Source organism: Aspergillus aculeatinus (assembly GCF_003184765.1).
Source record: "Aspergillus aculeatinus CBS 121060 unplaced genomic scaffold BO66scaffold_11, whole genome shotgun sequence".
In the NCBI taxonomy this organism is placed as follows: domain Eukaryota; kingdom Fungi; phylum Ascomycota; class Eurotiomycetes; order Eurotiales; family Aspergillaceae; genus Aspergillus; species Aspergillus aculeatinus.
Window position 1 is genome coordinate 281,772 of NW_020291480.1, and position 21,400 is coordinate 303,171.

At 53.9% G+C, this 21,400-nt stretch overlaps 6 protein-coding genes across 6 annotated transcripts; 2 read left to right on the forward strand and 4 right to left on the reverse strand.

The window, feature by feature from the left end:
• Nucleotides 1-447: 447 nt before the first annotated feature.
• On the reverse strand, nt 448-4,030 carry BO66DRAFT_418733 (uncharacterized protein; the record flags this gene model as incomplete). The annotated part of the gene is made up of 6 exons (XM_025649763.1): nt 3,751-4,030; nt 3,568-3,677; nt 3,146-3,504; nt 2,820-3,093; nt 1,743-2,762; nt 448-1,361 (listed from the first exon to the last, which is right to left on the reverse strand). The coding sequence occupies exons 1-6, from the start codon at nt 3,792-3,794 to the stop codon at nt 448-450; spliced, it is 2,721 nt and encodes a 906-aa protein (XP_025506377.1). The 5' UTR covers nt 3,795-4,030.
• A 2,335-nt stretch (nt 4,031-6,365) lies between these two features.
• nctA (negative cofactor 2 transcription regulator complex subunit BUR6) lies at nt 6,366-7,664 on the forward strand (the record flags this gene model as incomplete). Its single annotated transcript, XM_025646875.1, has 2 exons — nt 6,366-6,888; nt 6,971-7,664. 2 exons carry the CDS (start codon nt 6,369-6,371, stop codon nt 7,228-7,230), a joined length of 780 nt encoding a protein of 259 aa, XP_025506378.1. The 3' UTR covers nt 7,231-7,664.
• Nucleotides 7,665-7,879: 215 nt separating this feature from the next.
• Nucleotides 7,880-11,160, forward strand: BO66DRAFT_427043 (uncharacterized protein). Its single transcript, XM_025650322.1, has 5 exons — nt 7,880-7,961; nt 8,035-8,142; nt 8,197-8,876; nt 8,941-9,162; nt 9,216-11,160. Exons 1-5 carry the CDS (start codon nt 7,953-7,955, stop codon nt 10,816-10,818), a joined length of 2,622 nt encoding a protein of 873 aa, XP_025506379.1. The 5' UTR covers nt 7,880-7,952; the 3' UTR covers nt 10,819-11,160.
• An 892-nt stretch (nt 11,161-12,052) lies between these two features.
• On the reverse strand, nt 12,053-13,462 carry BO66DRAFT_369138 (lysophosphatidic acid acyltransferase LOA1; the record flags this gene model as incomplete). The annotated part of the gene is made up of 3 exons (XM_025645364.1): nt 13,228-13,462; nt 12,930-13,170; nt 12,053-12,821 (listed from the first exon to the last, which is right to left on the reverse strand). The coding sequence occupies exons 1-3, from the start codon at nt 13,256-13,258 to the stop codon at nt 12,053-12,055; spliced, it is 1,041 nt and encodes a 346-aa protein (XP_025506380.1). The 5' UTR covers nt 13,259-13,462.
• Nucleotides 13,463-13,875: 413 nt separating this feature from the next.
• Nucleotides 13,876-16,062, reverse strand: BO66DRAFT_389852 (putative MFS transporter). Its single transcript, XM_025646876.1, has 3 exons — nt 15,359-16,062; nt 14,967-15,213; nt 13,876-14,913 (listed from the first exon to the last, which is right to left on the reverse strand). Exons 1-3 carry the CDS (start codon nt 15,819-15,821, stop codon nt 13,896-13,898), a joined length of 1,728 nt encoding a protein of 575 aa, XP_025506381.1. The 5' UTR covers nt 15,822-16,062; the 3' UTR covers nt 13,876-13,895.
• A 1,567-nt stretch (nt 16,063-17,629) lies between these two features.
• On the reverse strand, nt 17,630-19,726 carry BO66DRAFT_317354 (putative protein kinase; the record flags this gene model as incomplete). The annotated part of the gene is made up of 2 exons (XM_025643555.1): nt 17,630-18,177; nt 18,235-19,726. 2 exons carry the CDS (start codon nt 19,724-19,726, stop codon nt 17,630-17,632), a joined length of 2,040 nt encoding a protein of 679 aa, XP_025506382.1.
• Between the last annotated feature and the right edge of the window lie 1,674 nt (nt 19,727-21,400).

Sequence of the window (21,400 nt, forward strand, 5' to 3'; positions counted from 1 at the left end):
CGATAGTGGAATCCATACTTATCGGTAGCAGCCGAATTTTATAGATGGCTATTTCATGTGAAGGTTGTGATTTTATTGATCATACTACTCTCATCTTCGCTTTCGCAGTATCTCTCGCCACTGGCTGCGGGTGATTCATCTACTCCGATTTAAGAGGGGGAATGCTGCCTTTTGACCATATGAGTCTCAGAGGATGGGGACGGAAAAGGGGAAGATTCAATAATCAAGCTCAGATGGATGACCGCTCTATATGCTCTTTGTCAATGGGAAGAATATGGATGATGTGAGAGGATGATAGGTGGTATGATATGCAGAGGGTGGAAGGGGCGTGGGAGGGAAAGAGATGAGTCAGGAGATTGTGACGGAAAGTCAATCAATGAAAAGAGATGAGCTGTCTCTTTGTTCGACCGCAGTCATGATAAGGCAGTCAAGCAGGGAGGTGGACAACTACCACCGGCCTGCTTCTCTCTCCTTCTCCACCCGGGCGGCACGAGCATCGTCCGTCTCCTCATCCTCATACTTGTAACTGAGACGGCGGCCACCACTCAACCCGCGACCGTCCCGCTTCCGCGACGACGAGGATTTGCCGCCATCCCTGTCTGCGTGCATGGCCTCGCGACGCTGCTGCTCCTTGAGCATGCGCTCGCGGTTGCGGGCTTCGCGCTCCAGGGTGTGCGGGTCTTTCTCGGGCTCGCCCGATTTGGCGGCGGCCGAGGCCGTGGTCGCCTTCTCGCGCAGGCGGTCGCCACCCTCGTCGTCACGACCACGTTTGTCCCTTCGGGAGGAGTGGTGACGAGAGGAGTATTCACTGCCAGCAGGGGATCCGGAGCGGTCGCGGCGGGAGCGCTTCCTGTCGCGATCTCGATCACGGTCACGATCACGGTCACGATCGCGGTCCCTGTCCCGATCCCGGTCACGGCGGTCTCGATCCCGGTCTCGGTCACGGTCCCGATCACGATCACGATCACGATCTCTGTCGCGTTCACGGTAGCGATCCCGATCCCGGTCGCGGTCACGGGTACGATCGCGGTCCCGGTCCCAGTCGCGGTCTCGGTCACGGCGCTTGGAGTCACGGTCCCGATCGCGCTCGTCGTCGTAGCGGCTGGAGCGGTCTCTACTAGCCCGATAGCTGTCGCCCGTCTTGCTGCGGCCGTTGTCTTCAGGGATGGCCGAGAGCCGATCGGCGGTGGTGGTGGCGGCGGTATCATCCCCATTGCGGTTGGGGCTGCGACTCCAGCTGCGGTGGCGACGGGAGCGATGCGATCGTCGACCATTGCGCCTGTCCCGGTCCCTATCGCGACGGCCGTGGGCAGTCGAACGGCGAGAATCGCGCGACGGAGAGCGGGTGCGATGGCCGTCGTCTGCACCGGACGCCTCGTCGTACTTGTCGTCGCGACGGGGTCTTCTGGGTCGCTCGCGGCGTCGCTCGGGATCGTCTCCGGGCATGTCCACGCTGGTGGAGCGTTGCCGATACGAGCGACGACCGTCCTGTTGAGAAGAAGGCTGGGGCGATCGTGACCGGCTCTTGGCTCTGGATGTCGACCTGGGTCGTGACCTTGAGCGGGAGGTTGATCGTGGTCGCTGATCGTCCTGAGTCGGCGTAGCGCTTGCGCTGGGAGAAGGACGATTAGTTAAGACTTGAGCTAAGCGGGTTGAGAGTCTCGTTTCTCACCTATGAGGGGTCGCTCCGAAGGGCTGCGCAGATGAAGCCCCAGATCGTGCCCCAGGAAGCTGGAAATTACGCTGTCGGAGAACGCTGGTGTTGGGCAGACCCTCTCGCATGGCTCGAGGCGCGGCAGGTGCGCCTTCCACGCCTTGACCGCGAGGCTCGGGATACGTTGCGCTGACACCAGCTCCCATGAAGGAAGCTCCTCCTCGTCCTCCACCAGAAAAGGCGCCACGCATGAACCCTCCGCCTCTTCCAAATCCAGCTCCCATCGGTCCTGGCACTGGCACTGGCATGCCCATGGGGAAGTTCGACATCGCCTGCATGGCATTGACTTGGTCTAGACTATCAATGGTGGGGATGCCCTGAAGCTGAGTCTCTTCCTGTGCTGAAGTCTCCTGTGCAGCAGCAGCAGCAGCAGCATCGGGATCAGTGGGATTTGATTCACCATTTTCGGCATTTCCATGGGTGGCTATGCCATCATTGGGCACATTATCATCGTGTGCGTTGACCACTTCACCGTTGGGCGCTGATTCGTTGACCTCCTGAGCGTCTCCTTGACCGAACTCCCCAGACATATCAGCAGCACCATCCTGCGACTGAGCGGCCGCCATGTCCGGGTTCATATTAGAGGCATTATGGTTAGGGAACGCTGGGTAGTTAGCATTAGGGGGGTAAGCGGCCTGCATATGTCCACCAGCAAGACCGCCGCGGCCACGACCACTAGGGAAATATCCACCACGACCGCGACCCCGAAAATTGCCTCTGCCATACCCCGAGCCATACGACCCGTTCTGATAATCTTGGCTAGGGAATTGTTGCTGCTGCATTTGAGCAAGGTTGGGTTGAGACATATTATATCCACCGAAGCCAGAGGGGCCCCCGTATTGCGGACCCATACCATTTGCGAAAGCATTTGGATTGAATTTATCTTGGCCTCCATTCCACATATTGTTCTGTGAGCCGTCCCATCCCCCATACATCCCCTGACCCGCGTCGAAACTCATTCCCATGTTCATACCATTCATGTTCATCCCGTAGCCCCCAAACATACCCTGATTCGCGGCCATCGGGTCCATCGCCATTCCAGGCATTCCTGAAGTAGCATGTCAGTAAAGGAATGGCAGACAGAGATGACAGGGCGGAGACTGACCCATGGGAAAATTGAACATTCCATTGTTCATGTACTGGCTCATCGGATTGAAGCTTCCGGCGTTCCAGCCCATGTTGGGAAACATACCGGCGCCCGCGTTAAAGCCCATACCGTTGGGAGCCACTGACCCCGGCTCGCCGCCCTGGGAGACATCTTCCTCGTTGGCCTGAGCGGATTGGTTCTCATCGGTCGGACCATCCTCCCGAGCTCCGTCTTGGGCGGTCTCATCTGAGTGGTCCGGTAAAGGCGCTGAAGAATTCTCGTCATTTTCGCCCTGGAAGAGTATCGAGTTAGCGGGGCAAACTATACTTGTTTCGGAGGCCTACCAGAGCAGAAGCCTCAGCAGGTTCGCTGCTGATGGCGTTGTCCGCATTGGGCTCTGGATCGTTAGATCCAGTAGTGGGCTCTTCAGTGACATTATCAACAGGAGCAGTGCCAGATGCCGGACCGTCCTCTGCGGGCTGATCCCCAGCACCAGTCGCTGCAGCCGGAAGTTCCTGTTGAGCTGGAGTCGCATCCGCGGGCGTCGCGGGCGTCGCCGACTGTCGTTCCTTCTCGCGCTTCTTTTCCTCGGTGCGAAGGAAGGCCTTGAGGGTAGTTCGAAGGGCTTTGTTCGGTTTGCATAGATCAGAAGAGAGGGGCGTATGCGCGCAGACGGGGCATGTTTCGGGGAGAGACACTTGGCCTGATCATTGCGGATTAGTTGAGACGACTGGGAAAGAATCAAACTGGAAGAGGTCGCGCGTACAGTTCTCGCAAATGGCTTGGTCGCAGCACGGAAGGCGGAAAGCGTTCACAGCCAGTTTATTGCAAATGGCGCATCGCAGCTTGAACGGAATCTCATCCTGCGTCAATGAGCTGTCCGGCGCAGGGAGTGCTGATCAGTCATCACGGTAAACGAAGTAACGAAGACACAAAAGATCTAGCCTACCTGGCGATATCCATCAGGCCCGAAGGCTGGTCTGCGACAGCCATCGCGAAGATCACCACCGGCTCTTTTCTGGAGGGTAGTGGAAAGCGAAGAGATCAATCAATGGGGACGAGAGACGTCCGGGCGACTGATGTTAGGAGAAAAGAGAGGTGGAAGCCAGAATGGCGAAGATAAACCACATGCTCAGTGCGCCATCAACGGGAGACAAGGGCCATGCCTGCTGGCGTCACCACAAGTGAAGTAATGTTGTGATTGGGGGAAGATTAGCTCAGGTGGTGAATAGCGATCGCGATGGGATCACGCATTTGCCTGCCGGGACCAAATTTGGAGGGTCGGACAGCGGGCCGGAGCGGAAGAATAATACTGCCTCCCCGGTCTCGGTCTCGGTTTCATAACTGAGTCTCAGCTCGCTCTCTATCAACCACTTGAAACACCCACCACCTGCAGAGGAGGATAGTTAAGTCACCTCGTTTGACTCAACTATAACTCTATGTATTCTTCTCGAATCCAACAGCAACATTCGCAAACCAAATTGAACAAGTACTCTATGGGTCAAGAAGCTTACAGTCCCAAATCCCTTAGGACTCTTGATTAATCTTATTTCACTATCACTATGTACATGTACAGTACAACCTAAATATCTCTCAGAACGTGTTGTGTTTGTCGATCGCACGCGTCTGATACATCTACAAGTACTGTATTGAAGACATGTCATGTTGGTGACGATTGATTTACACCGCCCAGCGTTTACGGCGTAATCAGTGTTATAAGGTTCGCTGCATTGATCCCATGTACGGCAAGGCTCACGACAGAGCAGCAGCAGCAGCAGCAGCACCTTCTTCCTCCTCATCATGAAGGAAGAGAAATTGGTTGCAAATGAGTAAGCACTAGGCTATGCGCACCTGGCAGCCGGAATTGTCCTCCCTTCCGGTAACTTTCAATCTACCTATGAATGATCGCAAGGTGTTCATGAACCCGCATGCATCCCAAGTTCTCATTTGACACGCAAAACACTAGGCAAGGCAACAGGGGCAGGCACCACAAAACAATTAAGCAGCACATGGTCAGATTAGATCAAGTTAATTTTATGCCGTCAATGACTGAGGATGGCGAGAATAAACTGGCCAACAACGAGAGATCCCTTACAATGGCGATACCCACAAGTTGCGGTTTCTGCCTGATTGTCGGGTCTCTCGCGCCCCTCTGGAGTCTCAAGAGCTCTTTGTATCATCATCAAGTGCCGTGGGTAGTAATGGTGGTGCCTTATTTGAAGGCAGGAACTGGAAGGGGAGGGGGGGGTGTGAAGGGTATTACCCCATGATCAATCATGATCACGAAGGGGAGGTAAATAAACACAGAACACCGCAAAGACTATGAAACTATGGCTCAGCTCTTCCATGCAAGAGTTGAGTTGAAATGTGTCAAATCACCTGTATGACACCCCTCCCCCCGAAAAAAAAAAAGGGGGATAGGCTGTGTAAGGTAGACAGGCGTCGGAAGCAGGGATGGATTTGCATCATCGACCTCGCTGACTCGACGGAATGAATCACGCGCGGTAAAGGTAAATGCAGTCAAGATCCAATCAGTGGGTGAACCAGATGCCAAAGTTCTACGGGCGGGGTGGCAAGGAGGAAGTGGTTCGTTCGCTGGGGAGTGGGAGGCTGCGGCTGTGGTGACTGGGTGGTTGTAGTCATCGTCATCAAGTCTGCAGAAGTTGAGGTGAGGTGAAAGAAAGGGAAAGATGGTGGGTGTGGTGGATGGGTGAGTGGTAGGGCTATCTTTTTTTCCAACTGACCAGTTGAACCCAGGTTGAACGAAATGGGAGAGTTGAAATTACTCGGAGTGCTCGAGAACTGGCTGCCAAAAGAAAAAAGCGAAAAAGGAACAAGGAAAAAGAAAAACGAAAACGAAAACGAAAAAAGAAAAAGTAAGTAAGGACGAAAATAGGCAAAATCAGGCCTAGCGTTGCAGGTGTAACGGAGGCGCAGGGTTAAAAAGGGCGGCCGCTGCTCCCCGGAAGGAAAGACACCCGGACCTTCTCTTGTCTGGCTGCTTGTAGCTGCTGTAGCTGCTGTAGCCACCTCCCCGGCTGCTCTTGGGCACACGCACTTTGCTGGCTCTTGACACGATCTTACACTACTTTACACCACTGTTACCGTATTGCCCACCTCCCAAAACACAACACAAGGGACAAAAGCTCGGGCCATCCGCTGCGCGCGATCTACAAAAACATCCCCTTCCTATCCTCTTCATTGTTCGACAATTCTTGATTATTATTATTATTATAGTAATAATACTAATCATCAAGAAAAACACATCGACTTCTTGACTGTCCCTCTTTGATATGACCATCACTCAAAGGTTTCATGTCTTTCTAAAACCAGACTGAACCTTCTCACTATTCCATTGATTCTTTACTTCTTGTGACCCTCGAACACGATTTCCACCAAGTTTACTACTGGCGGTAAAGGTACGAGAAGAACCAGTTCCCCATATTTATTCTATACTAGTCTGTTTTTTTTCTTGCTTCTAGGCGCGCACGCGCATTATTTTGTCATTGTCCTTGTTCACAAAAAAAATAAGTAATAATAAAAAACCCCGTTTAATCCCCACAGGCGATGACCGAACAAGACAATTCCTACCGACCACGATCCCCTGATTTTTCCACCTTCCAATCCCCCATCTCCCCTTCCGTCAACCACTCCGTCTACCCGTTTGGGAATCCGCTCGCCCATCGCGCTTCCTACGACGCCTCACCTTTCTTCACCCCGCAGTATCAACAACAACCCCCGGCCCCGCCAAGCAGGGTTCCCCAGCAATACAATCAATATAATCTCTATACCTTCGCCGACGCGACACATCTACACCCGGATATGGCTCGCCGTTCGACGCGTATTGCCCACCAGGCCGCCGAGGTCGCGCCGCAGCCCACATCCAAATACATCGACCCGGTGGTCTCGGAGGAAGAGGAGCCTGTCCGACCTCCTTCTCCTTCTCCTCCCCCGCCTGCTCCTGTTGTTGCTCCTGTGGCGGTCCCCGTCGAGGTCAAGACCAAATTCCCCGTTGCGCGCATAAAGCGCATTATGCAGGCCGATGAAGATGTCGGCAAAGTCGCACAGGTCACGCCAATTGCTGTCTGTACGTACAATTCATCCTCCGTCTTTCTCGCGCTTGTTGTGGAATTTGTACTAATCTTTTGTTTTTCTTTCTCTCCCCACAGCGAAAGCCCTGGAATTGTTTATGATCTCTCTCGTCACCAAAGCCGCCAAGGAAGCCAAGGATCGCAACTCCAAACGCGTCACTGCCTCGCACCTCAAACAAGCCGTGGCCAAGGACGAGGTACTCGACTTTCTGGCAGATATTATTGCCAAGGTGCCCGACCAACCGCCGAGTCGGAAACATGAAGATGATGGCAGTGATCAGAATGAACAACCGAAACGAAAGAGAGGTGGCCGTCGACCTAAAGATGACAGCGATTGAATTATTTTGGGCAACGGTTCTCAGGCGCATTTTCATCTGATGATCGATTCTGTATTTTTTTTTTGTTTTTTTTTTTTTCGCTTCCTATATTAGTGGACTATCTGCTGGGCTATTCCTAGACCGGAATGGAGAACGGGCGCATACTATACTCTCTAGGCGTTGCGGTGGTGGGCATGGGTGGGCTTGCATCTCTCGCGATGTGAACAGGTACTTTATTCTTTTGGCTCTCTTTCTGTACTCGCTTCCTTAGGTGGGGATTGGGGATTTCGCTCTTGTCCTTTTTCTACGTCCTGGTTGATGTGACAATCTCAGTGAATGTGACGGAATCTCTTTGTACTGTAGAATAGGTACTCGTTGGTTGCAGGTGCTGAGCGTCGACTGGAACTGGCATTCGAAATGCGACGAAGAAGAATACTTACTAAGGTACCTACTACACACTGCACTGCACTTGATAAGGTTTCTTTGGAACGTCGCAGTGGAAACACAACTAAACCCGATCGGGGGGCACCCGGGTCCGCATCAGACTAACCCCTTTTGGGTGCATGTTTGGGCCTGAGTTCCAGCCCCAGGCACTCGCTCAACTTAGTACTGCTCCAGCTGCTGCTCTTGCCTTCTTCCTGCACATCGTTAACCTTTTCCCCCTCCGACTCTCCATCCCCTCCCCCTCCTTCACGCTCACTGATCATGTTTGAGACATAGTATCATGCTGGTCCTTCAGAATCATGGACTTTGTATGTTTGACTCTTTCCTCGTATTCTAGATCCTCGTCATTTCCGTCGAAGCAAACAAACTGATACAACGCAGTGGTCTCGTATTATCGGGGGCTCCCGCTCGCTCTCTACTAAGAGCTTTCGGGCAACGAATCCCACAGAGCGATTGACCTCGTTCAAGCGAACGTGTAATACTCTACAGGTATACCATTGTCCTTGGTGGGAGCAGCTCGCGATCCCACGCTGATCTTTCTAGCAAATATGGCGCTCCAGCAATTCTCCCTCCGGCGAACAGTCCGCGACAGTCAACGCGCGCAACTGCATTGATCGGCTGATTTCCGTCCTGAGCGACGAGTCCCGTGGCCCAGCCCCTCATCCATGCCTCGCATACGCCTCCTCCTCGCAGATCTTCGTCACCGTCACCAAACTCGCCCTCTCCTCCTACGACGATGGCATGCTCCGCTCTGCGACCGTGTTCTTCAACACTCTGATCGATTCTGAGGTCGACGGGGTAGTCGATAACCGTCTCTTCGCGCGGGCGCTGGTGGATCTTGTCCGGCGGGCAGACAAGCATTCAGAAGATGTGGAAGGGAGACTCGTCGAGCTTCTATTCGGGGTGGCCAACAACATCCGCCTGCAACCCAATATCCTTCCGGCGTGGTTCGCTCCCCGATCCGACGAGCAGGTACGGGAACAGCAGAGTACCAACGGGGCGGAGTTTGCCGGTGCCATGAGAAAGGATGACTTTCCGCTGTTCTACCTGCTGGTGGAATATGTGCACCACGCGGGCCGCGCTGGCGATTTCGCTCGCACCGGTCTACTTTACCTGATCGAGACGGCCTCGAGGTCGAAGAATCTCGAGCGATGGCTGATTGAGAGCGATCTGGCGACGTTGATGGCAACCGGTCTGGGCGCGCTGTACAGCCAATTGGGAAGGTGCGTATGCAATCATGGATGGGTGTTTCAGGTCTGCCAGGCCTAACTAACCATGCCGATTTAGCTTGACGTTCCCTGAGAACACAGATGAAAACATTCCACATATCGTCGCTCTTTCGGACCATGCCAATCAAGAAACGGCTCTTCCCCCGCTGCTCGGCCCGTCGATGGACTCGTTTATGTCGTATCTACTGTTTTGGCAGGACACGATCGACCACTGCAAGTCGGCCGAAGTGAACGGGTCACTGTTGGATCATTTCCAGGTACTGTTCCTGGAGCAGCTGCTGTAAGTCATTGTCTACCCAAGGTGACTTGTTTTTATACTGAGTATGCCCACAGGTACCCATCGTTGCTCGAATCTTCAGACGTCGAGGGCGGTTCGACGGCCGCGGTACTTACCTATCTCTATCGGATTCTAGAGTCGGTGAATCAAGAAGACCTTGTACACCGGATTCTCCATTTCCTTCTTGCCTCCCCTTCGGACTCGGAGCCCGTCACCATCGACATGTCTGCCAGTCGACGGAAGTCACTAGATGTGTTGGCTGCGTTTTCCGAAGAAGCCGCGAGACCTTCACCATCCTTATTCAACCTCCGAGACCTGACTTTGCTTGGACTTCAGTCGGCTAACCGTCAGACCACTTTGGCGACACTGCGTCTCATGACTGTCGTGTTACAGAGACATCACTCTTTTGCACGGTCGTTGGTCCGGACCGTCCCAGGTCAATATGCCAAGCAGCGGACCGTGGGCGCTCTGAACGTCGAGCTTCAAGGACTGCTGGGCATGGCTACGTCAATAGTCGACGACCCGACATTAAATGATTCTTATGACAACTACCTGAAGGATGGGCTAGCGATCCTAGAATCCCGCCTTTGTATGGCCCTTTCGGAGGACAACCCAGAAGACCACCTTCCTCTCGAACTTCGACAGGATGACCCTATCGTGCACGAGTTGCTCCACCGCCTGGGAAACTTTTTCACCAATAGTGTAGTTGTGAACCTAGCCCTTACAGAGGTCTTGGGGAGTATCGTTGCATCACATTTGATATCTCTCGATGGATGGCTTCTAGTAGATCCGGCGAAATATGTCTACACAGCCGAAGAAACGGGCGCATCCAATCTTCTCGACCAAATCAAGCATGCTTACGAGGAACCAACGTGGGATCAAGCCGACACGCCGGCTCTCAAGTCGACCCTTCAGAAGCTCGTGCAAAAAATCCAAACCTGGCGTCAGGAGATTCCCGATTTCGATATCCTTGTCGCCGCGCGCCGGGACCTACTCCATCAGGACGATGAGCCGGCCCAAACCCCCAACCGTTCACAAGGGGGTTCCCAACCGCCCACCCGCTCTCCTTCACAACGACCGACCCCGCGCGCTGAATCCGAATTCGGCTCACCAACGCCCCGAGGCAGGCCCACTAGTCGACCCTTCGATCGAACCACCGCCAGCCCCTCCCCAACTCGGAATAGCTCTAGGGACTTTTTCTCCGCTCAAGACCTTCCCTTCCGACCTCCACGAGAAACCTCTGTCGCACGGAAGAATGCCGCCGACGAACTCCGTCGACGGCTCGAGCAGCCATTCGCAGTGAACCCTCTTACCCCAGGTGAAACCACCACCACCACCGACAACTTAACTGAACCCACTCCAACTGAGCCCACTTCGGCTGAGGGTGGGAGTTCCGACACCGCTCAGATCCTAGCCCCAACTCCGGCATCCGAAGGTGTTCCTACGCCTGATGAACCCCCCACGACTTCAGCCGTCCTCGACGAAGAGGATGACCAGCAGGAAGCGACCTTGGGCCATGTGCTGACCAACGTGATCTTGTTATACGAGTTTCTCCTCGAGGTCTCAGCCATCGTTCAAGCACGCGGAACCTTGTTTGAGGAGGCCGGATACCCGGGTCTAGGGATTGCTCCAGCAGCGGCTCCCCTCGAGATAGAATAGTCCTCAGCCACCAGTTCGGAGAATTGGGGAGGCAACCGGTTCACAAATCTGGGCAGGTCCTATGTGAACGAGATCAATGACGGTGACAAGGGTTATATGTATGTTCTATTTACGGCTCGATGTTCTGGTCCAAAGAGTCCTAGTTATGTATCTTCTTTTCGTTGTATCTGTCTTCGTATATCATGGTTAGGGCTAGGATATATCAACCGAGGGGATCGAATGGATGTACAGTATTGCCATGTCTTTATCAAGAGTGTTTCCTCACTCTTTTTCTCACTATTTCCGCCGTTTCGAAGCCTATTGCGCCTGAGTTCAGGCCTCAGGTGCGTGTTGTCCGTTTCCTACACATACACATACTTAGTCCCCATTCCCAAATATATAGTAAGCGTCGCGCACGTCACGAGGAGTTGCTAGATTGTCGTCCGTAATTGAGCATCTCCAATCAGCCAGGGTTCTAAATACTGGCTCGCCGGCTTTCTGTTGACGGCTCTTCTTAATGCTAGTGAGCTCTTCATATCTAGACACGGTTCCTACTGGGGGCGGGGGCGGTCCACCTTCTAGCAGAACCTACTCATAATTGACCGTCATCATCATCATCATCATCATCATCATCATCGCAGCAGATATCTCCGATCTGCATCGCAAGTACCTTCGCCTTGGAGCAGAGGGTTGTACATACATATTGCCAAACACAACGATACCTGTGTTGCGATGCCATGGATAGACACCGCTTGAACGATGACCCGCCTGTATTACATACCTCCAGAGATACCATACATACATCCAGCACCTGACCCCGAACGTCCCTACCTGCTTACCTCTCTGCCGTAGCACGACCTAGCCATAGCAATGACCATGGCTCCGGGTAAGAAGCAAGAACGCCCGGAATCCCCGAATCCATAGGTTGAGGCGTAAGAACAATCGGTCCACCATTCCCACTACAAACAGACACCCGCATGCGTACGCTCACCCTTTCCCATGAGCTGGAGACCGTCCACTCCACCCTGCACACTATTCAGGTCCCCACGGATCTCGTTCCACATACAGACTTACTCACAATCCCTCGGATCTGAGACTGCACTAGCATGACCGGAGGAAAGAGGTAAAGAAGAGTAAAGAATACATTACACGAGGCTCCACTACCAGGAGAATACCGGGTTCATTTCATACACAACATGGGCTTTGAACCAGCACGTGAGGAAGGAAGGGAAGGACGACAAAGGCCAGGCTAACCCTACCAGACCCACCTGCCCCGCGTCCACACGCGGACGAAATCCACCTTCTCCTTCACGCTCAGCCCGACTCTCTTGACGCGGGCCAACCGCGCCAGCGAGTCCGCGACGTGGTCGAGGAGCGCCGCGTCGGAGACGCCCGTCGCCTCCGGGGAGGACGAGGCGCTGCGGGTCGAGGCGTCCAGCGTGTCCAGGTAATTGGTGTCGTAGTTTCTGCGGGTCGACGAGCCGGTCGATGCTGCGGCGGTTGTTGAGGTTGAGGTTGAGGTTGAGGTGGTAGGCGTTACGCCGCCGGCGATGCGGACGCGGATGCAGTGCGTGGGTTTGCTCAGCAGGTTCCACAGGAAACTGAGGTAGCTGCCGGGCAGCGGGGTGACCACGTCGACGGGGGTGTAGCGGAGACTGATGGGGTAGATCTTGGTGGCGGGCGGGGTGGTGAGCAGCGCCGGGCTGAGGGGCAGGATGGCGCGGCCGTTGGTGGTCGTGCACTCCGGGAAGGTGACGAGGGCGCGGCCGGGGTACTTGCGGAGGAGGGCGTCGAGGGTGGTGAGCTTGTGGGCCGCGGGTGCGGTGGGCCGCGGGGCGCTGAAGGCGCGCAGGATCGCTTGGAAGAGCGAGATCTGTTCGACTTCCGAGGTGTTGGGGTAGCAGGCTGTGAAGATGGGGTCGAAGATCGCGGCCAGGTAGAGCGGGTCGATCGGGGAGGTGAAGGAGGAGGCGATGATGGATCGCGGGCCGGGGAGGCGGGTCTGGTCTTGTCTGTGCAGGGATCTAGAGGCAGTTAGACTTGAGGGATTGATGTTGGTGGGAGGCTGGAGGAGGTTCTGGCAGATGGGCTGGTTCTGAAAGACATCACCCACCCGCCCACTTTGCACTCACCCTTTTCGCACACCGTCCACCTGCAGATCGATCCACCAGATACTAGGGATCCCCAGAATACACCAGAGGGAGGCCTTCTTGCCCAGCGATCCGATCGGGAGCCATTGTAGCACCAGGAAGTAACTCAGACAGGCGAACACAAAGAGCGGCAGTCGGATCCAGAACAGCACAATGCGGACGGGGATCTGCAGGTAGCTGATGGGCTGAGCAGGGATGGGGAGGAAGGGTGCAATGCCCGAGCCTGGTAAAAGTCAATTTCTGAGCCCGGCAGATGCCGAGACAGGTACGGAATGCTGACCTCGATCTCGGAATTGGGTGAATTTCTCCATGCTTCGGTAGGAATGGTCGTGTGATGGTGGTGGTGGTGGTGGTGGTGGAGGAGAGTGGTGGGTTATGGGGGAGGTTGTGTGATCGCCAATTTGGCCATGTGCTAGCACATTACCAGCAGTTTGCCTTGAGTAATAAGCAGGATCCAAACTAGGTCTGAACAACCTCGAGTGAGAAAGGAAGAGAGGGTCGAGGAGCAAAGCTTGTTGAGCTCAACTGTTGAAGTTGGAGTTGGTGATTCTCACATGTCCACAACAATGTTCAGGTCACAATCCCACTAGCCTCCTTTGGGATGAGGCCGGCCATGACGGACTAAAAGCCGAGGCTCAGCCACATTTCCCTTTTGGGAGTGCTGCACATCGCAACTCGTTCATTGTTTATCACGGTATAGCTATCAGACCACGGCATAATTGTCTGTCATTGATGGAAAAACTATACCGTTTTTTTTTTATCTTAAGGAGTACCAGCACGCTAGGCTAGAGCCCCACTAGCACGTGGTTGACATGACTGCCGGACATGACGTTCAGCAGCATCATCGCCATATCTCAAGTACACATGGTATATTCAAAACCATTTATACAACATTTAACATTTTATACAAGAAGGATAATAATACGAGTCGCTCAAAAAATTCGCCTCTCATGAACGAGGCAAGCGGAACATATAAACCGCCACTCCCACCATCATGAACGCCGTGGCAGTCATCATCCACGCCAGGCCAATCCACCGCCCTCCCAGCTCCAGCCCAATCTGAAACACAGTCGTGATCGACAGACTGGCAATCACGTTGCCCATCGACTGCAGGACCTCGATGATCGTGAACAGCCGCGCCGTCTCCTCCCGCTTCACCAGCGTCGTGATCAACGAGCGCGTCAGGAAGACGAACCCGGACCCGGAGGTCTGCAGCAGCAGACTCGGGATCAGCATGTACACGTGGCTCGAGAGCCCGATCCCCAGGGTCCCGACCGCCAAGAACACGATGCTGATGCGCATCAGGGTCAGATCCTTCTGCGTGGGCTTCATGGACTTGAGCAGGCGTCGCGAGATGGCCGGGAGGACGAAGAGGAATAGCGGGATGGTCAGGGCCGGCTTGAAGGACATGAGGAAGTTGGCTTCCGCCAGGGTCCACTTGAACCGGGTGGAGATGTACTGCACCAGAAACCAGGACGAGCCGCGGCTGAGTCGGTAGACGAGGAACGCCGTCAGGAGGAGCATAATCTGGCGGTTTTGTACAATGAAGGCGTAAGGAGCGAAATAGGCCTGGACCCGGCGTTTCACTGCGGCGAAGAAGGTCCGTCTGGTAGCGGTAGCGGTGGCTGCACCGCTCTTCTCATCGACGTGCGACTCCCCCGGACCAGAGTCCTCGTCATCACTGGACACCTCCTGCTCCTGCTCTTTGCTCGGGACGGATTTATATTCGGAGTGGCTGGGGAAGATCTGTCCGAGTTCCAGATTATTCGACTTCTTCGACCCACGCCCTGGGAAGGCGCCCATGGTCTCCGGCAACGACAAGGCGAAGAACATCCCAATAATAGCGAGAGCCCATCCCAGCAACAAGGGCAGCCACGGATCGAGGGCCATCAGCCACGAGCTGGCCGCGCTGGACGCGAAATCAGCCCCCATGCCCGCCACCCCAAACTTGAAGAAAATCGCCGCTCTAACGAACTAATCAGCTAAAAAAAAACAGCTAAAAAATCGCAACAAACATACCGTTCCTCTTCAGTCGAGACATCCGACATCATCGTCCAGATAATCGCAAACGCGACGACAGGTCCCCCGCCCAGCAGCCAGGCCAACGACGACGCCCACACGGTTCGCAGGGGGAACGTATCCGGGAACCACATGACAGCCAGCTGCATGAGGCAATTGAGAACGAAGCCGGGGATGCTCAAACAGATGGTGGATTTCCGTCCGAATCGGTCCGCCATCAGACCATAGGGGATTGCCAAGATAGCACCTGCAGGAAGAACATGAGCAAGACGATTCATACGCGCGCCAACAACCGCACCCATTCCGCAACCAGATGAGAGGTGCCAACGACAAGAATAGGAAATAACAAAGGGAGGACGAGTCAGGGTCATCAGGCAGGTATGGAAACATACTCAAAGTCCCATCGAAAAACTCCATGTATCCCTTGACGGCGGCCAGATCCTGCTGGACCTCCTTGATCTTGCACAGATCCTCGTCGACCTGCCCGTTGGCGCCGATTTGCGTGGGGTCGTACTGCGCATAGTACTCGCGGCAGGCGATCGACTCGAAGATGCGGGTGACGGGACCGTTGGACATGCAGATGCCGACCTCGACGGCGAGGATCATGGCGAACAGTGTCACCATGAGGCGAAAGCGGATCTTCTTGTTGACCAGTTTGACATCCTCCTCCTCATCCTCCTCTTCCTCGTGGTGGTGGTGGTGGTGCGAGTCGTCACTCTCATCCCCATCGTCATTGTGCTTGTGGGCTGCATTGGTCCGGTGAACGTTGGAATCGGAGGCGACGCCGGCAGCAGCAGCAGCCGACAGAAACGGGGCATCCTCGCGGTCGAGGGATTCTTTGAACTGGGTCGACATGGCTTTCTCTCAGCTCCTATGGGACCATGGCCCGTCCGGATCGGATAGACAGAAGGGGGGGGGCAGCGGCGTGTGGTGAAAGGACAAAAGGGCTTTTGTATATATACGAAGGAAGAGGAAACAATTTTACATGTGGACAAAATTTCAAAAACTATCCATCTAATCACGCAAATACTCAAATCGAGCCATTTTTGGGGGGAAATTGGGAAGAGGAGAAGGGGGGAGGGACATTCAAGAGGACAGAGGGGGGGGGGAAGGGAGGGAGGGGGGGGGGGATGGAAGGCAGACTGAAGATGAAACCTCCGGGATAGGGAGTTAAGAAAGAGAGAAAAAGGACAGTCAGGGTTCATTATTACATTTCATTGCAGTACGGAGTGAGTAGAACAGTCTCCGCCAAGCGGGAATTCCAGTTCCAGTTTTTTTCTGTTCTTATTATAATTGCCAGTACCAGAAGGTACACATTCTGATAAGAACTCCACTGCAGGCATGCTCAAACCCTACTAAGACCACCTATGGCAGACTAGCTGTCAATCCGGAAATGGGGCCAGGTCTCCTATTTTAAGACGGACTTCTTGGGGCGGAAGAGAGAAAGAGCCCTTGCTCGTCGGCAGGATGGACACCACGGAGATTCCTCGAGAACCGGCGGGAACCTCGGTAGTAATCGAGTGTCGCATCTTGTATCAATTGGGAGAGTTATTGTGACGGATGCGGTGTGGTTCCGACGAAACAGAACATGACAGTGTCTGAATATGAATCTACAGCACTGTAGGACTGTAAGTTTACTAAGTACTGATGATGCGGAGCTGGCGCGTCCTCGGATGCGTACGGCAGGCAGCCAAGGCATCAACTAAGGCAGCCTTCCGCGAGTGCAGTGCTTACGCAGAGGGAAAGCGCTGCGTAATTAGCAGTACGGGTGTTCGTTCAATAGGAAAACCATGCTGACTTCAATCGTCCTGACTCCTGACCCAGTCGATCCGGCTGCTGATCGAAGCGAGATTCTTCATTGGACTGAAATGATCGATTACACTGGTTTGGTCTATCCAGGGGCTGATACTGACTCAGCAATCTCCATGCGATAACTAAGTTACTTAACTGGAATTACCGGCTCACCTAGTGGCCGCTAAGCCTAATACGAACGTCTAGACTCCCTCCACCGCCCGGGTAATTCTGCCCTGCCAAACATTCCAACCGATTGTCTTGGTGCGTCTGGCCGCTTGCAGGCTCAACATTCTATCGGGATGCTCCAGCTCTAGTCAGCCAGCCAGCCAGCCAGCCAGCCACAAATGCCAATCAACTAACATAAAACAGATGAGACTTTCTGCGAGATGATTTTGGATATATCTAGCTCTCTAAATGTGTGTTCCTCGCTGGATTAACTTCCATGTAGCAGCCTTGGAATGTGCATTCGATGCTGCATCGTGACTGATAACTGCCTCTAGAATGATGTCTCTTCTCATTCTTCCCTGTCTTCCGGGCTGGAAGTGACTCAAACTAAGATCTATCAACCAGTACAATTAGTGGTAATTGAGAACAGAACGCTCGACCAAATTACACTAATACAAGCATGGCTTAACAAGTCTAATGCCTATAACTTCGTTGTGGCAACTATCTCTCCGTGGAAAAGAGAGGTCTAGACTGAGAAAAATCACAAAGTCGCGTCGTTAGCGGTTGGGATCGTCTCTCGGAGTCACGCCGTCAAATCATGAGAAATGCAGACACAAAACAGAAATAGAAAAAGAAAGAGGGAAAAAAGTAATGGTTAAAACAGAAAGATAAGAATGGTAACATGTAGATCCAAGAGGCCAGCTCTAGGGCACTTCTTTGTCTCCCCTCTTCAGCCCCCCAGGCACATCAATCGCGTCCTTCACCCATGGCAAGGACGCGATCTCGTCGAGACTCTTCCTCTTGGTGTTACGTTTCAAGAGTCCCTCCACGCATTCTCGCGCGCCTTCCAGATCGCTGCCCTTGGCAGGATCCCACTCGCCGTCACTGTCCGCATACCGATACCACGACCACTCCACCCGCGCGATGCGATGGGGGGTCCGTGCGCGCAATTTCGCCGGGTCGCCTCGAGTACCCGGCAAGGCGTCAAACGGCAGCCGGTTTTCCATCATCGCATACAGTAACACGCCCAGCGCCCATGCGTCTGTTGACCGTCCATCATACGATTGGCCCATCAAGATCTCCGGCGCCGCATAATCTTCGCTGCCACATCGGGTTTGTAGGAGTGGGCTTTCGGGAGGCTCGGGTATCCGTCGGGATAGACCCAGATCGCTGAGGGTCACGATAGCTCGATCGTATGTGCGCCAGTCGCTGATCGTATCCATCGCGGAGACAGGAAGATTGACAAGAACGTCTGCAAGTGAGAAGACAAGTTAGGCCTCGCACTATGTATCAAGTCCGAAATACTCACTCTCTAACTTGATATCACGGTGCACGATGTAGTGCTCGTGTAGGTAGCGAACGGCCGCTACCAATTCGGCAAACATGCGACGAATCACAGGGGGGCTCAAAGGCCGGTTGCTAGAAGACGCCACATCGAAGAGGTCTCCACCCGGACAATAGTCTAGGACGAGCAGTGCGCGTTTCTCGTCGCTTCCAAAGGCTTTCAGCTGGACCAACGAAGGGTGATTGACGGATTTAAGGATCTCCACCTCGCGCTTGAGAGAAACTTCCAAGCGCTCTTCATCCGCGCCTCCCGCCGGTCCATACTCGATAATTTTGACCGCGACCAACTTCTGGGTCGCAAGGTTCAAGTCCTGCAAGCTAGAGCCGTACTGCGTTGGATCGCTATCGCGCGTCTCCACGCGCACGGCCAAACTGACTTGACTGAACGTTCCATGACCAAGCTGACGAAGTTTGCGATATTTCCGGCGCTGCTGAGTGCGCACCGAACGCACCGAGTAAATCTCATCCGCAGTGTCAGGAACAGGTGTAATAACAGGCCCACTGTCGTCTTCATCGAGCCCACTGCGGCTACTGCGTGGCGGACTCGGCGGGCGCACGGTCGGTAATGCGATTCCACGATGTACGGCCAAATATTGCTCCCGATGGAGGTTGTGCGCATTTGAGTCTGTGCTGGTGGAGGTGGAGATTCCCGGTGGCGCGCCGGTTCCCGAGACCACAATGGGTCGTGGTTTGACAGTGACACTTCGGCCCGGGGGGACATATTCGCTCAAACTGCGGTTGCGCGCGTGCTTGGGAGCGGATTCGGCCCGTGGTTTCGTCGGTGACTCAAGCGGCGATTCGTACAATTTGTCCGATAGTGCGTAATGCTTGTTTCGGCTTCGTGGTCGGGGTTCACAAGCGCCGAGCATGTGCGATGAATCGCTTAGTCGCAGGCTCAGATTTGAGCCCTTTCGTGAGACCGTCGAAGGGGTCCGGGAGAGGGATTGGGAATTGCGCCGGGGGTGTTTCCATGGCGACATGCCACTGATGGGCGACGGTAAAGGGGTGATGTCGCCCATTGCTACCAATTGTGGTGACGAGATTATAGAGGCCGGCGACAGTGAGCCTCCACTGTTGGGAGGCGCCGCGAAGAGACCGCGTAAGCTAGGGGTGCGACGGGGCAGACTGCTCGAGGAAAGGCTGTGGTGTACCAGGGTGTCAGCGTCCCTGGGAGGGCTCATTTGACTGAAGATTGGCAGGTCGGTACGGATTTGCAGCGAGGGCAGAGGATGATGAGGGTTGTGCTGGGCAGTCGGGTCATGAAGGCGGTTCGACGGGGGCTGGAAACTATATAGAGGAGGGGAGTCGAGGCTCCCTTTGGCAGGGATTACTGAGGCATTCCGATCGAATTCATCGTTACTCGAGCCGGTTGATTTGCTGGCCTCGTGCGACTCGGATTGAGGCGTCGTTGCAGATCCTGACCTCTCGGTCGGTGGAAAACAGTCTGAGTAGACCATCGAACGTGTTTTATTGGAGACTTTGGTTTGAGATCTATGGTATTGTTCGAATTGTGGTTCTGAATCAATTGCCCGAGCGGGAGTTTGCGACGGCGCGCAATGGCAGTATTAGAATTGCGGGTAAGGTCGGGGCTGCCCAGAAAAGAAAAATCCCTCGGATCAAGCTTAAGCAAAGCCCGTCGTCGAATTTGGCACTAGAGCTCGGCAGGATACCGCTTAGATAGGACAAAGTCGAGAGAAGGTATTGTAGGTATTGTTCATTTAGGAGACAAAAGGACAATCAAATGAGTAAGAAGAATAGGAAGAATAGAGTAGAATAGTAGTAAATGGAATAGGAGGGGGAGAGTGAAGAGAATGAAAGAGAGAGGGAATGGAGGGAAGAGAGAGTAGAGAAAGAAGAGGAGGGGGCTCGGGGGGGGACGGGAATAGGCAAGTCTTCTGAGCCTGGCAGGACAAGTGAGAGCAAGAGTATAAGCAAGAAAGAGCAAGCGCAAGCGCAAGCAAGTAAGAGAAGGGCAAGAGGCAGCAAGCAGGAGGAAAAAGAAGAAGCAAGTAAGGTAACTTACTAGGTAGGTAAGTAAGCAAGCCAGCCAGCCCCAGCAAGCATGAAAGCAAGCAAGCTGGAAGCAAGCAAGAGCGCGCAAGCAAGCTCTAATAAGAAGCGGAGAATCTCGTTTCAGTCGATGATGATGACGCTGCCCTGCAACGGAACGAAAAATCCACGCGGGGGTCAGCTGATAGCACTTGCCTGCTTTGAGCCTAGCTCGCACAAGTCTAGCCTCCACGAGGAAAGACGCTACCCCGCATCAAGTAATACCGTTGGCGGAAGGTCCAGAAGGAGGATCGGATCTTGCCTGTTCAAGTAAAGGAACTCGAAGAGTTCAGAGACAAGTCCGGTGAATTGACCCTATCTATCATTTTTCCTGAGTCAAGGACCCAAGGGCCAGCCACTTAACCTATCTACCTTACTCCGTAGCTCGGTCCGGACTGTTTGCGACGGCCGCGGCACAAAAGATAAGTCGAGCTTACTCCGTCGATAGATCAATAACAAGCTCAATAAATCCATTATCTCTCCCTCTCCTTTTCACTATCTAAATGGCGACCCAGCAACGATCTCACTTTTCTTACAAGGTTCAAGGCTCCAATGTGAAGCATTCACCCCACGACTCCGAAGTCGCCCTCAGCTTTTACCTAACTTGGAAACAATCCAGAATTTCAAGGTTCCTCGTCATGTGCCTTGCATCGCCTAAGTCAATTGCGGGAAATGAACCGCTTGAGCTTCCTTTTCCTTACCTAGGTTTTGACAACAAGCCTCTCTAGCCGGAAAAGTGTCAATAGCAGATCCCAAAATGGGGGGGGGGGTCGCTTTCAAGCCTGCAACGCTGGACGTCCGTTCGAACTATGCGATGAATGGATGTATCGCCGTTTTACCTGTCATTACAGTGGCGATCTGGCAGATCGTGATACCAACGGATAATGCAGAGAAATCTCCGTGAAGACGCACTGTCAATACCGTACAGTGCATTCAGATAACTAAATGCCCTACCTGCACATCGCACTGACATCTCTCTTGTCGCACAATTAGCTGCGGAAGTCTATCGACCTTGCTCTCCTTAATCTGGCCGGTCGCAGCCTGTTTACTTACCGCGGGACCAGCCCAAACTCATTTAACTA

What these genes read in the sequence shown, in the direction of transcription:
- BO66DRAFT_427043 (XM_025650322.1), top strand. An exon ending in GAACGTGTAATACTCTACAG is followed by an intron (nt 8,143 to 8,196) that starts GTATACCATTGT and finishes TGATCTTTCTAG; the next exon opens with CAAATATGGCGCTCCAGCAA. An exon ending in CTGTTCCTGGAGCAGCTGCT is followed by an intron (nt 9,163 to 9,215) that starts GTAAGTCATTGT and finishes GTATGCCCACAG; the next exon opens with GTACCCATCGTTGCTCGAAT.
- BO66DRAFT_389852 (XM_025646876.1), bottom strand. Translation starts at nt 15,821, where the DNA reads ATGTCGACCCAGTTCAAAGAATCCCTCGACCGCGAGGATGCCCCGTTT. An exon ending in GTTTTTCGATGGGACTTTGA is followed by an intron (nt 15,214 to 15,358) that starts GTATGTTTCCAT and finishes TTCTTCCTGCAG; the next exon opens with GTGCTATCTTGGCAATCCCC. An exon ending in GTCTCGACTGAAGAGGAACG is followed by an intron (nt 14,914 to 14,966) that starts GTATGTTTGTTG and finishes TTAGTTCGTTAG; the next exon opens with AGCGGCGATTTTCTTCAAGT.